Consider the following 13,532-nt stretch of genomic DNA (forward strand, 5'->3'; position numbering starts at 1 on the left):
TTGGTTGGAAAATGTTTGTATGCTTTTTTCCGAGGTCGCTGTCCTCAGATAACTGCATGCTTTCACCGTAAAGCCTTTTTGAAATCTGACAAAGCGGCTGGATTAACAAGAAGTTTGTCTATAAACCGATGTATAGCACATTGTATAACCATTTTTATGAATGTTTATTTTGACTATTTCTGTATTTTGAATTTGGCGCTCTGCAATTTCATCGGATGTTGTCAAGGTGGGTCGCTAGCGGCACGCCTGCGCCAGAGAGGCTAACATTGAACCTGGTTAGATAGCTACCTGAAGACTCATGCAGGGTAGTAACGTCATGAGTTGGGATTATGAAAAAGCGTAAATTGTTGCCAGCATCACAGTTGCAGTCACCAACGCTCTGAATAACATGTAAACAGCCTAACCAGCTCTGCTAAGGTGAGTAAAATGGTCAGAATGAGATGTTCTCTCATTTGTGTCTTGAAGTAGCTAGCAAGCTAGCCAACGTTACCCAGTTAGCTTGGGTGCTTGACTTCTGTTGTTAGGTCAGAACGCTCAGATCAACCCTTAAAGAGATGGGTGGGGCTAAAGCTTAAGAGGTTGTGAACAATTCTGAATGGGTCTAGACAAAGAAGAGCTCTCCAGTAGGTACCCAAACATTCAAGGGCCAGTTTATCAACTTTCAAAGCATAATTACTTTCCCATTGGATGACCCTTTTAGTGTGCATATTTTCGTAGTTAACCATTTTCTGTGTTCTCTTATACCCAATATGTAACCCCAAAATGGTAGAGGGAACACACTCCTTTTCGGTCCGTGGCTATCAGACGCAAATTTTCATCATTTCTGTGAACGTTACTTAAACTGAGTTTACTTTGCAATTTAAATTCAGAACTCTGATGGGTAATGCTTTATAATACAGTCTGGTTAAAGCTGACCTTACCTGATATTTACATGGTATTAACTAAGGCCTCAATTCAATCTAATCGAGCGTTAAACAGCATTGGTAGACATCTTCATAGCGAATATTCTGGCATTGTTGGAAGTGTAACTGCGGTATGCACTGACAAATAGGTGAGCGGCTCGTGTGTCACAAACCACTCCCTTCCTTATTATCCGTACCGTGTTAGAAGCTCAAACAGCGATAGGCAGTAAACATGCATTAGCATAAACTTCCTTTCAGTCGAATTGAGGTGTTGCGACGATAGAACATAACACTTTTGAGTGTTTGAACTTGTAACGTGGCTGCATGAACTTCTGACGCAACTGGATGGAATTTGTTGGATAATAAAATCAGGTGGTTTTGTTGCATCCAATGGCATGTTCGCGATAAGCTAACACAAGGAGCCGCTATTGGATTTCATAGTTCTTACGCAGTTCCACTTCCGACACCGTCGAAACAACAATAGCTTTGCGGGTGTCGGCTAGTGTACATCTGATAGAATCTAGCCCGAAGTAACTATGTGGAAACAATTGATAATTCCTGGTACTTACCTCCAAAGAATACAACACACATGGTAAATACCAGGCTGTAAAATAAAGAGTTACCATCTCAGAGTCTATAGGTAGAGCACTTACCCTGTGATTGGTCTTTCCCTGGATGAAATCGGAGGCTTTCCTCTCTATGGCCAGCATGTACTTGCCTACTCTGTTCAGCACCACCATGTTCAGAGGGATCCCAAACAGAGCAAAGAACACACAGAAGATCTGACCTGCCGTTGTACTGGGGCTCATGTTGCCATAGCCTAGAACAGGGAGAACAAATGGGCTCACGAATTGGGAATTATTTGGTCTATGTGTTTCTATGATGAACACACAATAAGAACAACAATTGTAATATTAAATTATAATACAGGCAGAAGCACATAGCACAGGAATATCCTGGCTATGATGAATGTGAGGCATAAATAAAGACAGGGCATTAAGAACTTGTAGACGCTACATGATGAGGTACATTTGTAAATTTGGGGTGAACTATTTTTCTAATATTAGGTACATTTCTAACTGAGGTGAACTACTCCTTTAAATTTAGGTAGATTTGTAATTTGTTTGAACTTTGGGTGAACTTTCCCTTTAAAATGTATGTGATGTTGTTTCCGGATAGAGCAGCCTACTACTTTTAATGATCTAATAAATTAAATCAATAATTTATCATTTAAGATGAGGTACATTAGTAATTTGGGTGAACTATCCATTTAAAACTCACCTATAGTGGTGACAACAGTGGCAGCAAACACAGCAGAGCTAGTGAACTTCCAGAAGCTGTCCATGGTCTGGTTCCCTTTCAGACTAAGCCCAACCTTGGAAGAATCTCGAAATACCTAGAACAATACATATGGACATACGAGAGAATTTCATAACCATTATGGGCGGGATTTAATTCCTAGTGCAGCTCACTGGACAGCTGGCAACGTGACTTTTAATAAAGGCATCATCCCTGACGTTTGTGGAGATTGCATTCTCTGTAAAATCTGTAGAGCTCAATCGGAAATCACCTTTTAAATGTCAAGTATGCTATAATGTGATTCGAATGAGGATGGGATTGAATCCCGGCCTATATAAACAGTACCAGTCAAAAGTTTGGACACCTACTCATTCAAGGGTTTTTCTTTATTTGTACTAGTTTTTTCATTGTAGAATAATAGTGAAGACATAAAAACTATGAAATAACACATGGAATCACGCAGTAACCAAAAAAGTGTAAAACAAATCAAAATATATTTTATGTTTTAGATTCTTCAAAGTAGCCTGACATTGCCTTGATGACAGCTTTGCAAAATATTGGCATTCTCTCAACCAGCTTCACCTGGAAGGCTTTTCCAACAGTCTTGAAAGAGTTCTCACATATGCTGAGCACTTGTTGGCTGCTTTTCCTTCACTCTGCGGTCCAACTAATCCCAAATCATCTCAATTGGGTTGAGGTCAGGTGATTCTGGAGGCCAGATCATCTGATGCAGCACTCAATCACACTCCTTCTTGGTCAAATAGCCCTTACACAGCCTTTATGTGTGTTGGGTCAATGTCCTGTTGAAAAACAAATGATAGTCCCACTAAGCACAAACCAGATGGGATGGTGTATCGCTGCAGAATGCGTTGGTAGCCATGCTGGTTAAGTGTGCCTTGAATTTTAAATAAATCCCTGACTGTGTCACCAGAAAGCACCCCCACCCCATCACACCTCCTCCTCCATGCTTCACAATGGGAACCACACATACGGAGATTATCCGTTCACCTGCTCTGCGTCTCATAAAGACACAGCTGTTGGAACCAAAAATCTGAAATTTGGACTCATCAGACCAAAGGACAGATTTCCACCAGTCTAATGTCCATTGCTCATGTTTCTTGGCCCAAGCAAGTCTCTACTTATTATTTCTGTCCTTTAGTAGTGGTGTCTTTGCAGCAATTTGACCATGAAGGCCTGATTCAAGCAGTCTCCTCTGAACAGTTGATGTTGAAATGTTTGTTTAAAAAAATATATATTTCACCTTTATTTAGCCAGTTGAGAACAAGTTCTCATTTACAACTGTGACCTGGCTAAGATAAAGCAAAGCAGTGCAACACAAACAACAACACAGAGTTACACATGGAATAAACAAACGTACAGTCAATAACACAATAGAAAAAAGTCTATATACAGTGTGTGCAAATGGCATGAGGAGGTAAGGCAATAAAAAGGCCATTGTAGCAAAGTAAATACAATTTAGCAAATTAACACTGGAGTGATAGATGTCCAGATGATGATGTGCAAGTAGAAATACAGCTGTGCAAAAGCGCAAAAAGTCAATAGATACAATAGGGGTTGAGGTAAATAGATTGGATGGGCTGTGTACAGCTGCAGCGATCGGTTAGCTGCTCAGATAGCTGATGTTTAAAGTTAGTAAGGGAGATATAAGTCTCCAACTTCAGCGATTTTTGCAATTCGTTCCAGTCATTGGCGGCAGAGAACTGGAAGGAAAGACAGCCAAAGGAGGTGTTGGCTTTAGGGATGACCAGTGAGATATACCTGCTGGAGCGTGTGCTACGGGTGGGTGTTGTTATCGTGAACAGTGAGCTGAGATAAGGCGGAGCTTTACCTAGCAAAGACTTATAGATGACCTGGAGCCAATGGGTCTGGCGACGAATACTGTTACTTGAACTGTGTGAAGCATTTATTTGGGCTGCAATTTCTGAGGCTGCACTTATCCTCTGTAGCAGAGGTAACTCTGGGCCATCCTTTCCTGTGGCGGTCCTCATGTGAACCAGTATCATCATAGCGCTTCTTGGTTTTTGCAATTGCACTTGAAGAAACTTTCAAAGACCTTTGTGTCTTAAAGTAATGATGGACTGTTGTTTCTCTTTGCTTATTTGAGGTGTTCTTGCCATAATATGGACTTGGTCTTTTACCAAATAACTTTTAACAAAGCACACCTGTTAATTGAAATGCATTCCAGGTGACTACCTCATGAAGCTGGTTGAGAGAATGCCAAGAGTGTACAAAGCTGTCATCAAGGCAAATGGTGGCTACTTTCAAGAATCTCAAGTATAAAATATAATTTAATTTGTTTAACCCTTTTTTGGTTACTAGATGATTCCATATGTGTTATTTCATAGTTGTGATGGCCTCACTATTATTCCACATTGTAGAAAATAGTAAAAATAAAGAAAAACCCCTGAATTAGTAGGTGTGTCCAAAATTTTGACTGGTACTGTATATATTTCAGATATGTTCAAGTTCTACCCTGGAGGCAGCAGGACTTCCACTTAACCAGCCCCCGGCACATTTATTTACTTTTAAGGAGGAATAACATTGGGACATAAAAACATTTATTTAGGCCTACTCAACCGTAGATTAACTTTTTCTGTGGGGCAGGTTTACCTCAGAGGTTTGATTTAATTCCCGTCCCACTTCTTGCTGCTCAGCTAGCTATTTCGTCTACTAACCAAACTCTAAGGCATGAGGTCAACTAGTGTAAACAGTCTCCCCTTTACAGAGTAAACAGTCTCCCCTTTACAGAGCAAACACATTCTGCTTAGATAAGAAAAGCTACAATCTAACCCAGCAATCTAGTGGTCAACTTTCAAGGCCCCTACTCGAGACAGCCACGCTAACTCTGTCATAAGTCAAGGTTATATAACAGTTTGCATACTTGGTGGACAGACTGTAACCACCGTTTCATCTCTTTACGGTCGCTTGTGCTCATTCTGGACTTTTAGGTCAATGGACCACAGTTGTCAAGAAGATGATGTACATTAGACCTGAAAATCCCTTGTAGTGAGGTATGTCTCGGAGCTGTGTCAGAATTAAGATGTTGACACAGCCTATTACATAAACGTCTTCGCAGAGAGCATCACAAGTTTGACAGTTACTCCACATATACCGTACACACATACAGTGGTGTATATTCATGGAGGCCCAAAGATGTTACCAAGAAGAAAATATTTTTCCTTCAATTTGCAAGAAGCTGAATGTATGACATTATTGCTGCCTGTAGCATTGAATTCAATAGTAAGGGAAGCCAGGGAGCATTTAGCCTCACTTGATAATAAAAGCAATAAAATAATAGCCAATCATTTTTGAGCTAATCTGAGTGAGATCAACTGTGAATGGTCCTGACGCATAAAAATAAAGTGTCAAGAGAAGCCAGTTTGGATTTGTCTTCACATCAAAAGCAAAACGTCATTGACAGGAAAAACGTAAATTGTTGCATCTCGTTGTGTTGTCCTCTGGTGGCAAGCCAGGTAGCTAAAATTGTCCATTCACTAAATTAGCCCTGGATGAAGATAGGGATTTGGACTTGTGGTTTTACTTATTTCTCCATACTGGCCAATGATTATAACGGTGATTCTGATCCAACCATAAATTCATACATTGTGCCCCTAGCCTGAGAGGATGGATGTTCTATATGTACCTAGATATAGTAGGCTAATGTTAACTACCCGGCACATCGTTGCCCATGAAGGGAAGTTAGGCTAGCGAGCAAGCATTTTAGCCAGGTAGCCCAGGACAACACAAATAAAAGCGTGTACTGTATGACAGTCATAGACCGTTTAGGTCACATGAAAGAGAGGAGGATGGCATTAGTGTTCCTCTACAAGTAGGGTGAGTCAACATGTTTTTTTCTACCTGCACGCACACACGCACACACACACACTCACATTATATTCATCTTACGTTGATTGGACGAAATTGTTTTTGGTATTAGAGTAAACGTAGGTGATTTGATGATGTTAAAGTTGAAATAGTGCTGGAATAGTGGAGGCAGCTCCTGTTTTCTTTAAGACTTGCGGTAACTCTTCAAGGTTCTAAATCAACAGTTGTTTAGTAGTCTGAACATTTCGGAAACAAGAACTTGTTTGACCATGCTGTAGGTTATGTAACAGTTTGTTAAATACAATATGCTTTGTGGATGTTACTGGACAGATGATGCCCTCCTGTTTTGTGATGAAACAAACGTTTTTATTCTGCCTTCGGAAAATATTCAGACCTTAACTTTTTACACATGTTGTTACGTCACAGCCTTATTCCAAAATTGATTTAAAAAATGTTAGAGCAAAAACCAGGCCATGAGGTCGAAAGAATTGTCCGTAGAGCACTGAGACAAGATTGTGTCGAGGGGCAGATCTGGAGGAGGGTACCAAAAAATGTCTTCAGCATTGAAGGTCCCCAAAAACACAGTGGCCTCCATTATTTTTAAGTGGAAGAAGTTTGGAACCACCAAGACTCTTCCTAGAGCTGGCCGCCTGGTCAAACTGAGCAATGGGGGGTCAAGGAGGTGACTAAGAACCCGATGGTCACTCTGACAGAGCTCTTAAGTTCCTCTGTGGAGATGGGAGAACCTTTCAGAACCATCTCTGCAGCACTCCACCAATCAGGCCTTTATAGTAGGGTGGCCGGACAGAAGCCACTCCCCAGTAAAATAATCTCAGAACATGAAAAACAAGATTCTCTGGTGTGATGAAACCAAGATTGAACTCTTTGGCCTGAATACAGGTATGCCAGCTTGTAGCGTCCTACCCAAAAATAATGTAGGCTATAATCGCGACCAAAGGTGCTTCAACAAAATACTGAGTAAAGGGTCTGAATACTTATGTAAATGTCATTTCAGTTTTTTATTTTTATTAAATTAGCAAAATGTCAAAACCTGTTTTTGCTTCATCATTAAAGGGTTTTGTGGATAGATTGTGGAAATTTAAAATATAATTTAAATTAAGTCTGTAGCCTAACAAAATGTGGAAAAAGTTAAGGGGTCTGAATACTTTCCGAAGGCACTGTATATCACGGTGGCATATGAACTAACAGGTTATAGAGCAAACAATGCAATTATCACAACACATAGGTTGTAATATGGCTTCCCTACTGATTTTACCTACGCAATGCTACTGCCCACATATCTGCCACTGCTTGAACCTGCTGCAGACCTACCTGTCCACAGATGCCCAACATCAATCCCCTTAAAACTACCCACCACTTTACATAAATGCACAGCTAAAGCTTTTAAAGTTGAATAAAAAATGATAATTCAAGAACATTTTGTAACCTTTTATAAAGGTTGAGAGAGTTCTTACATCACAAAAAGGATTACTTGGGAACACCCAGGCGATCTTAACATGGACCATGTAGGTCCAGGGTTGACACTCAGGCAAAGCAGTGCATTGTTTAAAGTAGCCCAATTTGCATGGGAAAGGATTGCCTCCTTGCCTTTTGAACATCAGTCAACAATCCAGCAGTGAGTCAGCACCTCTTGACAGACTAGTATTATCCTCAATTTAACTTGTAAATGGACCAGTAGCTAGGTTTCCATTCAATCGGCAACAGATTCTCATGTGAATATTGAATATTCTAAAATCTGCATAAAAACAGTATGCGCATTTTCCCACCAGAGATTCAGATCAAATTTGACTTGTTGCAGATAAAAGGCTGTGCGTGATGATGTAGTGCACCATAAAAATACATTTGAACTGGTTTTCTCACCCAAAAAAGTTGTGATATACTGTATAGCGAGTGTGCCCACTCTGGCATTAGCAAGTATGCTCCAGCCAACAATTTGCAGATACGGTGCGGATAGGATAGCCAATATGATGAGATTACGATAGACAAAAGAGCAAGATTATTTTTATTTGTCAAACGCAGCAAAGTATCGATCATCATGTCGCCAGAATAAGATTTTTGATATTTATTGGACAGGAGCATCAAGCTGATCACATTTCACTTTCAGCACACTGTGAAGTTCATCGTAAATTATTTAATTTGTAGCCTAATAAACACCAAGTTCAATATGATGGTTATTATATCAATATTTCAATCTCCACCAACATTTCTCACATATTTAATTTTACAGACACAAAAAGATCCCATCTTGTCTATCGTAATTTGTTTTGTCGACATTTGGCAGTATGTAGAAATGTAAATACGTTGTCTTATTGTGGCTGAGTGGGTAACACTGCCACAACTCTACTCTGCTTTCAGGAGTCATTTATTAACTGCCTCTCATATGTGCCTAGTCTGTCTCCCCTAATGTGCCTAGTCTGTCTTAAATAAATATAAATATATAAATAATATTAAGAAATGAATCATTTAAAAATAAATGCAATATGGAAAAAGGCTACATCAAAAATCTTGATTGGAGGTTGAATATTCTCCCAAACACATCTGCCATTAACTCAAGTCATGTTTACAACTTATGCTAACATATGTTTTTTGTGATCTGATCAAGGTGATCCAATAACTGTGATCAAGTTTTGTCACATTTGCACATGGTATTAAAATATCTCTCTTATCCGTCCACTCTGTCAAATAATATTGTATTTGTCACATACTTCGTAGACAACAGTTGTATACTCTGGTCCACATTGTGACCAGATTTTCTGGTCCCCTCTTGTATTCAAATTTCTTGACAGATATTCTTTCAAACAAATATGTATTTATTTAATTATTTTAAGACATATTGATGCCATACATCAAATTTGCCCCCTGTCAATGATTTTAGAGGTCAAGATAATTATGTTTTAAATAGTCTCAATCTCAATCAGATCTCAATGCGTTTTTTAACTGTCTAAAAACTTGTGCACAATCAGAATGCAGAGAATATCAGGACAAAGGACACATGTTAGCACCATCTCTCTCTCACACTGACTCACCTGAGCTATAGTATCCAGGGCCTCTTGGTTCAGACAGGGGTATGTGTCTAGTAGTGATCTCTTCTCCTCAAGTATACGGGTTTTTTCCTGCCGCACCAGACCTCCTTCCAGCTTCCAGAAGATCAGTCCTCCGATCAACACATAGGCCACGTACAGTACCGCCAACATCAGGATAGAGGGGATGCGAGACAGGCTGAACCCACTGAGACAAGCCATGTTGACACCAAGGGCTTGGGGCTGCCTCAAGACTTCTGACAGGGTTATTCTACCTCAGCGAACAAACTAAGTAGACAAGTGGTGAGAATCAAGCCAGCCTGGCTCTCCCTTCCCCTTCATTGCGTTGCAGGCAAATTAATCCCCACCCGCACGCACTCCTGTTTCAACCTCCCAAGGTTTAGCATGCAAATCTGACCAGGTAGACTGACACAGAGTGAGGGAAATAGAGAGAGAAGAGATGTAGGGATATACGGGGGCCTGTGTTGCAGGTTAGGGGAAAGGAGGCTCAATAGTAAAAAGGTCAAGACACTGATCCCAGAAAAATTACCCTATTGGCCCCATGTGGTTGGCACACAGTTATTTTTGTGCAACCATTACTGAGTGTCGTTCCAGTTGAAGTGTTCTGTTGTGTGATGCTCACATTTTTGTTTCAAACTTCTGCTCATTCAAGGGTATTTCTTTATTTGTATTATTTTCTACATTGTAGAATAATAATGAAGACATCAAAACTATGAAATAAAACATATGTAATCATGTCGTAACTAAAATATATTTTATATTTGAGATTCTTCAAAGAAGCCAACCAGCTTCAACTGGAATGTTTTTCCAACAGTCTTGAAGGAGTTCCCACATATGCTGAGCACTTGTTGGCTGCTTTTCCTTCACTCTACGGTCCAACCCATCCCAAATCATCTCAATTGGGTTGAGGTCAGGTGATTGTGGAGGCCAGGTCATCTGATGCAGCCCTCCATCACTCTCCTTCTTGGTCAAATATCCTTTACACAGCCTGGAGGTGTGATGAGTCATTGTCCTGTTGAAAAACAAATGGTAGACCCACTAAGCACAAACCAGATGGGTTGGTTTGTTAAGTGTGCCTTGTTTGTTAAGTGTGCCTTGACATCTAAATAAGTCACTGACAGTGTCACCAGCAAAGCACCTCCAAACATTCACACTTCCTTCATGCATCACGGTGGGAACCATGATGCAGATGGATGCGGAGATCATCCGTTCACCTTCTCTGCATCTCACAAAGACATGGAGGTTGGAATCAAAAATATCAAATTTGTACTCATCAGACCAAAGGACAGATTTCCACCGGTCTAATGTCCATTCCTCGTTTTTCTTGGCCAAAGTAAATCTCTTATTATTATTGGTGTCCTTTAGTAGTGGCTTCTTTGCACATTTCAAATAGGCTTTACAGCGAAAGCACCACAAACGATTATGTTAGGTCAGCACCAACTCACAGAAAAACACAGCCATTTTTCCAGCCAAAGAGAGGAGTCACAAAAAGCAAAAATGAATCACTAATCTTTGATGATCTTCATCAGATGACACTCATAGGACTTCATGTTACACAATACATGTACAGTGGGGAGAACAAGTTTTTGATACACTGCCGATTTTGCAGGTTATCCTACTTACCAAGCATGTAAAGGTCTGTAAAAAAATCAAATAAAATGTGCATTTTATTGCATGACGTAAGTATTTGATCACCTACCAACCAGTAAGAATTCCAGCTCTCACAGACCTGTTAGTTTTTCTTTAAGAAGCCCTACTGTTCTCCACTCATTACCTGTATTAACTGCACCTGTTTGAACTCGTTACCTGTATAAAAGACACCTGTCCACACACTCAATCAAACAGACTCCAAACTATCCACATTGGCCAAGACCAGAGAGCTGAGTAAGGACATCAGGGATAAAATTGTAGACCTGCACAAGGCTGGGATGGGCTACAGGACAATAGGCAAGCAGCTTGGTGAGAAGGCAACAACTGTTGGCGCAATTATTAGAAAATGGAAGAAGTTCAAGATGACGGTCAATCAGCCTCGGTCTGGGGATCCATGCAAGATCACCTTTTTTATCTGTTCTTGGGAATATGACTCACACAATTGATTAGACCAGTCACGTATTTATTATGCATTTAATTAAATTATCAGTTACCCAATCAAGGCAGGGCCCCACTTTTACCTACGTGTGCCCCCTAACTTCTCCCCTCCCATCTGATGATTAGCAGAGTGTCACCAGCACAATCTTAGACCTAAGGGTTCCAAAAGGGATATTTTGGGAGGGATAGGGTTCTACCAAGAACTGTTTTGATCAGAATAACCTTTTTGGAAGACAATGGTTATTTGTAAGGCAAAGGGTTCTACCTAGAATCTTTATCATCCTAAGAATAGTTTTTTGAAGAAAAGTTTCTTTGAGGATTCTTTGGAAGGCAAGAATTATTTATTGGAAGTCAAGGTGTTCTACATTGAACCATATATAATATTTCCCAGCATGCTCTGTTGCAGGGCGATTTTCAGAATTGTTTGTTTTATTGTAATATATGTGTTTTTGCATGAACATTGCATGGTTGATACGTCTTCTAAACTAATTCAATCTGTTAGTAATTGGATTTATTGCAACCGCTACTGAGACGGTTGTTCCAGTTTAGATGATTGAGGTAGTCTAGTATTCAATCTTTCCTACACTGGCATTTATTCTGAATGCAGGTTGCAGGCGATTAACAATTCCACTTGTTGGATATCCTAACTCTGGCTGAGTTCCAATAGAAATTACCCATCACTTTGCAAGCCAGCATAATGTGACTTGTAGGTCTGATGTGGCTTGTAAACCAGGAGATTCCTAACACCACTGGTATAATTAGGCCCTCAAATAAAGGCCTTATGATATGTATTGTAATGAATAATACAATTTATTTTAAAGGCTAATAAAGCTGGTGGAATTGTTTATAGAGGGTTCCAAAGATAAAAGTGTTCTTGGTAGAACTCTTCACAGATGGTTCTATGAAGAACCTTTAGATGATCAAATGGTTCTTGGTAGAACCATATACAGGAGGTTCTTTGAAAAACCCTACATAGATGGTTCTAGATCGAACACTCTGAAAAGGGTTCTACACAGCACCAAAAAGGGTTCACCTATGGGGACAAACCAAAGAACCCTGTATGCTTCTACTTAGCACTTTTTTTCTAAGTGTGACGTGGTAAGATTGGACCCAGGTGCAGAGAAGAGACCAGACGAGGAATCAGTGGTTAAGGAGAAACATAATACTTTACTGAGAAACGGTAGCCGCAGGATCACAGTACACTTGAAAAAACAACAAACACTATGTCACGCCTGCTCCCGCTTCCCCTCTCTGGCGCTCGAGGGTGCCTATATCTGTCTATTCCTCAGTTTTATCCCCATGTCAGCATTCATGTTTTGTTTCCCCTGTCCAGACGCTGTCCTTGTTTTGTTTTATGTCGGTTATGTCACACCCTGACCTTAGAGCTTTTTATGTCTCTATTTTGGTTTGGTCAGGCTGTGATTTGGGTGGGCATTCTATGTTCTTTTTTCTATGTTTTTGTATTTCTTTGTTTTGGCCGGGTATGGTTCTCAATCAGGGACAGCTGTCTATCGTTGTCTCTGATTGGGAACCATACTTGGGTAGCTTTTCCCACATGGTTTTTGTGGGTAGTTGTTTTCTGTTTAGTGTTTTGCACCTGACAGGACTGTTTCGGTTTCGTTTATTTCTCTTTGTAACTGAACAATATAACAAAATAACAATCTAAAGTTATGAACACTTACCACGCTGCGCTTTGGTCCGATTCCTCTTCTTCAGACGACGACTCCCGTTACAGGTTATTTATTAAATATTCACTCCCTATACTTGCTTCTCGTCTCGCAGCGTCTGTCCTTACACACAAAATCTCGACAACTCACTCAGGAAACGAACGCACACAGTAAACAATATAAGCTACTGCAAAGGACAACAGAAAACACACCTCTTAACAGGGAAATCATAATGAGTAAATAGGCCACACCTGAGTGCCATTCATGTCTCTAGGACCGTCTCTACTGCCCTCTAGTGACAAGTGGAACCATGGCAGTACCCCCCCCCCCCTTCCCCCCCCCCCCCCCCCCCCCCCCCCCCCCCCCCCCCCCCCCCCCCCTTCTTGGAGCGGAAAGTGGTGACCAGTGCCTCAGTATTCCACCCACTCTTGGCGGCGAGGGTGCGGATGGTGGTGGCTGTTCCCACACCACCGTAGCCTACGCCAGGGCCTTGCCCAAGAGTAGAGAGATGATGTAGGCGATCATGGCCCAATCGCGTGGAACAAGGAGGACTGTAGCTCAAACACCAGAGAGCACTGAGTGAGGAACCCCATGCATAGTCCCGGGTGGCTGTCTTACCGCTCGGGGGCTGGGATCTTGGGTTGCCGGTGCAGGTTCTGTGGAGGAAC

General features: G+C 40.9%; 1 protein-coding gene across 1 annotated transcript in view; it reads right to left on the reverse strand.

The window, feature by feature from the left end:
- Nucleotides 1–9,310, reverse strand: part of kcnk17 (potassium channel, subfamily K, member 17) — a 40,365-nt gene extending 31,055 nt beyond the window's left edge. The window contains exons 1-3 of the mRNA XM_021585498.1: nucleotides 9,095–9,310; nucleotides 2,184–2,298; nucleotides 1,556–1,722 (exon numbers count right to left, since the gene is read on the reverse strand). Coding sequence (XP_021441173.1) covers nucleotides 1,556–1,722; nucleotides 2,184–2,298; nucleotides 9,095–9,310 — 498 coding nt within the window. The remainder of the gene's footprint in view (nucleotides 1–1,555; nucleotides 1,723–2,183; nucleotides 2,299–9,094) is intronic.
- Between the last annotated feature and the right edge of the window lie 4,222 nt (nucleotides 9,311–13,532).

The sequence above is a fragment of the Oncorhynchus mykiss genome, chromosome 26 (genome assembly GCF_013265735.2).
Source record: "Oncorhynchus mykiss isolate Arlee chromosome 26, USDA_OmykA_1.1, whole genome shotgun sequence".
NCBI lineage: Eukaryota > Metazoa > Chordata > Actinopteri > Salmoniformes > Salmonidae > Oncorhynchus > Oncorhynchus mykiss.